This window comes from Lissotriton helveticus, chromosome 9 (assembly GCF_964261635.1).
Source record: "Lissotriton helveticus chromosome 9, aLisHel1.1, whole genome shotgun sequence".
In the NCBI taxonomy this organism is placed as follows: Eukaryota; Metazoa; Chordata; class Amphibia; order Caudata; family Salamandridae; genus Lissotriton; species Lissotriton helveticus.
Window position 1 is genome coordinate 614,804,696 of NC_136070.1, and position 4,440 is coordinate 614,809,135.

General features: G+C 45.5%; 1 protein-coding gene across 1 annotated transcript; it reads left to right on the plus strand.

The window, feature by feature from the left end:
- Positions 1-1,874: 1,874 nt before the first annotated feature.
- Positions 1,875-3,731, plus strand: LOC144782876 (E3 ubiquitin-protein ligase TRIM39-like). The gene has a single exon (XM_078662129.1). It carries the CDS (start codon positions 1,931-1,933, stop codon positions 3,314-3,316), a length of 1,386 nt encoding a protein of 461 aa, XP_078518255.1. The 5' UTR covers positions 1,875-1,930; the 3' UTR covers positions 3,317-3,731.
- Positions 3,732-4,440: the final 709 nt, after the last annotated feature.

Here is a 4,440-nt window from a genome sequence, read left to right on the forward strand (position 1 = left end):
CACACCCATCACCCTCACACACCCTCACTCACCCTCACCAGCATAGGATAGCAAAACATAGCATAGCATAACAAAGCATAGGATAGCAAAACAAAACATAGCATAGCAAAACACAACAAAGCATAGCATAGCATAACAAAACTCAACAAAAGCATAACAAAACATAGCATAACAAAACAAAGCATAGCGTAAGATAAAGCATAGCAAAACAAAACAGCATAGTATAACATAGCATAGCATAACAAAACACAACAAAACATAGCATAACAAAACATAGCATAGCAAAACAAAACATAGCATAATAAAACACAACAAAACACAGCAGAGCATAACAAAACATAGCATAGCATAACAAAGCATAGCATAGCAAAAAAAAACATAGCATAGTATAACAAAAGAAAACCTAGCATAACAAAACAAAGCATAGGATAGCAAACCTAAACATAGCCTAGCATAACAAATCAAAGCATAGGATAGCAAAACATACCATAGCATAACAAAACATAGCATAACATAACAAAACATAGCATAACAAACCACAACAGCACATAGCAAAACTCAACAAAACATAGCATAGCTTAACAAAACACAACAAAACATAGCATAGCAAAACAAAACATATAATAGCATAGCATACCAAACACAACATAGCATAACAAAACATAGCATAGCAAAACAAAGCAAAGCATAATAAAACACAACCAAACATAGCATATCATAACAAAACATAAAGCATAGCATAACAAAGCATAGCATACCAAAGCATAGCAAAAAATAGCATAGCATAGCAAAACAGCATAACAAAACACAGCATAGCAAAACATAGCATAGCATAACAAAACAGCATAACAAAACACAGCATAGCATAACAAATCAAAGCATAGGATAGCAAAACATAGCATAGCATAAACAAAACAAAACATAGGAAAGCAAAACAAAACATAGCATAGCATTCAGCATCACCCAGCACCACCCAGCATCACTCAGGGGCACCACAACATCACTATGCGCTACCACAGCATCACTGAACGCCACAGCATCACTCGTTCGCCACCACACCACTCAGCGCCACCACTGCATCAATCTGTGCAACCATTCAACAACAACTGGTTCAAATATGTTCTCTCAATGTTTCAAGCTTTATTACAAATGTCACAAAAAGATGTTAATATTTCACTTCTGTTCTTGGATTTTCGCCACAATAAAATACAATGAACAAAAGTTATTTACAAAAGTTTAAGCTATTGCCATTATAAATTACAATAACTTTTATTAAAGTATTAATTATTTTAAAAAAAATAAAAGCCAGTTATTTGTAATATCAATACATCTAAGTCACGCAAATACAACACATATTGCAACTAGAGCCAAATTTCGGGGGGGGGGGGGGGCTGAAAAATATTTCGGAGGGGGGGGCTAATCCTTCCTACCATAGACAAAGTGACTGAAAGAAGAGGTGAAAACACACCAAACACTTAATTTACACGGAAATGTTTTTTTAAAGACCTGTTAAGTACTCGGGTGCGGCTGCAATTAGATAGCCGCCAGCCTGCAAAGCTGTGTCAGCCCGGGCTGACACACACGACGGGGGTGGGGGGGGGGTGGGGGTTCTGAAGCCCCGTGAGCCCAATGGGTGCTGCGCGCCTGTTACAAATGCTATATGTGTCACATTTGTGAAAGTTAAAACTATTGGCATTGTAAATGACAAAGCTATTACTTTCACTATTTTCAAAAGCAAAACATAAATAAAAAAACTGTCATTTACAATACCAATAGCTCAAACTTTCCTAATGCGAGACCTATTGCATTGCAAATGCTTGTTTCCTCACTTCGACCACTGCCCCATTCAGACTCTTACTTCCTGGTCACCGAACTGTCCCTCCCCTCACGTGTTCCCGGACGCTCACTTTCCGTCCCGCCCATCGGTGCCATGGCGGCTGCTAACCCTGTCCGGAGCCTGCAGGAGGAGGCCATGTGCTGTGTCTGCTTGGGGTACTACCAAAACCCGGTGAGCACCGAGTGCGGGCACAGCTTCTGCCGCCTGTGCACACCTAAGGGCAGAGTCTTCCCCTGCCCTCAGTGCAGAGTGCAGTGCGACCCCAGAGCCCTCAAGGCCAACACACAGCTGCAAAACATTGTGGAGATCGCCAAGCAGCTGTGCCAGCGAACAGAGGGGGCACAGGGCCTATGCCAGCAGCACGAGGAGAAGCTCCAACTGTTCTGCAAGGTGGAGGAGGCGGCCATCTGTGTGGTGTGCAGCCTGTCGGCTGAGCACCGGGATCACGCCGCGGTGCCCATCCGAGAGGCCGCCCTGGAGTACAAGGATACCCTGGCGGGCTGGCTGCCCCCTCTGAGAGCCAAGAAGGAGCTGCTTGTGGCGACCAAGGCGCAAGAAGAGGGGGAACTTAAAGCCTTGAGGGATAACTTGGAAGCTGAGAAGACGAAAACTCTGGCGGAATTTCAACAACTGCGCCAGCGTCTGCGAGAACAGGAAGACGCCGCTCTCGCGAGACTGGAGGAGATGCACAGCAAAATCACCAGGACGGAAAAAGCGAACACAGTTAAACGACTCCAGCAAATTATCTCCCTCGATGCCCTGATCAGAGAGGTAACTTCGAAGTGTGCGCAGCCGACAGAGGAGCTGCTGAAGGACGTCCGGGGCACCCTGAGAAAGTGTGAACATGAAACATTTCAAGAACAAGAAAAAACGACCAATGAGGACAAGAGAAAGGAAAGTCTTTTAAACCATGTAAACGTTTTCGAACCGGAAATGGGGATGAGGCAGTATAAAGTGCCTGTGACTCTGGATGGGGACACCGCTCATGGAGAGCTGCTGCAGCTGTCTGAGAATATGAGACGTGTGAGAGGGCTCGTCGAGGTTGTGCCGTTTGACTCATACAATTACCCCACGTGCTTTCAGTATCCCTGTGCGCTGGGGAAGGAGGGTGTCCGCGCAGGGAGACACTACTGGGAGCTGCAGCTGCTGCTGGAGGGCGAAGGGTGGTGTGTGGGCGTCGCACTAGAGTCCGTGAACAGGGGCGTCGCAGACTCAAAGTCACCCGAGCAGGGGGTCTGGGCTGTGGAGGGGTATCACGGTCACTACACGGCTCTCACCTCTCCTGCCACCCCGCTGCCCCTGCGGGAGACCCCCAGGCTGCTGGGGGTCTACCTGGATTACGAAGAGGGGCGGGTGTCCCTGTACAAAGCCGACACCAAGGACTCGGAGCACCTTTACACGTTTACAGGTGCCGCTTTCACGGAAACAATCTTTCCATATTTTTATCTCTGTCCTGGCGCAGAGCTCCGCCTTGTCTGAAACCTGCAGACCTCGGAGATGTTGGGACTAGAGTAAACGCTGCCAGCGTGTTGGCCTTTTGTATTTTTCATAGAGATTTCTTAAACGTGGAAATGAGAGATATATTTATGACACGCCAGTGAAGATGGATGTGTCACGATAACAGGTTGAGAGGAGTACTGTTAAGAACGGATTCACAAGTTTTCCTTCATATTAACACAGTAGATAGAGCATTGCCGACTTGAGAAAACAATCTCAATTGCCTCGGAAGCTTCATTCTAGGGTAACTTTACAGGAGAAAACAACTGGGACCATAAATTAAAGGCGTTTACAGCACTGCACAGTTAATCCTTTGTTCGACTGTTGGCTAACTTTTTTTCCTTCTAAATAGCTGCTACACAACAAAATAAAAAACGAAGCCATGCATGCAAACCCACTGAGCGTATTAGAACATTAATTTTCATTCCTGTGTGGAGATGTGCGAGTGTTTAATGTGTGTCACCTTTTGCGAGGCAGAACCCCTCTCTCCACACTCAAAATATAGTATTAAATAGCATATTTCACTGCATAGCTGCATATGTGGTGTATGCCTCTGTTTCTATATACTTATGTCTTAATTTTCCCAAGATTTCCCCATTTAACTATATTGAAAGAAATCTGCCAGTCAGTAAAACAAAAGTGACAAAGTAGATTTCCCCTTTGAACATATACTGAGTTTAAACACCTTGGGCCATATTACATCAACTGCCATCGTCATGAGGTTAATAGGCCCTGTGCTCAAACGCTTCCAATTTCTAGGTCTCGCTGAGCCAACGCGCATACGTTGCCCTGCAAGAGTTTAGTACGGGGCTCTCAAAAGTGCTCCCAAAGGCTGCAGGCGGATGAGGTACAGTGCATGTGCGCCGGGCGCGCGCACCATTTGTCAGCCTGCAGCCTTTGGGAGCACTTTGATGTTCTCAGTGAGCCGCGTGGCCACTGAGAACATCAAAGCGGCCGCGAAAGTGCTCATCATTTGAAACCCCCTCCTTTATCCCACTTCCTGCTTGTTTGTCTTTACCATGCCCTCCTTAAAGGGCACAAATGTGTCTCCTGTGGGCCTACCATGTGTAATGAATGGACCCATATCTACAAAAATGTCAAGTTTC

What these genes read in the sequence shown, in the direction of transcription:
- LOC144782876 (XM_078662129.1), top strand. Translation starts at nt 1,931, where the DNA reads ATGGCGGCTGCTAACCCTGTCCGGAGCCTGCAGGAGGAGGCCATGTGC.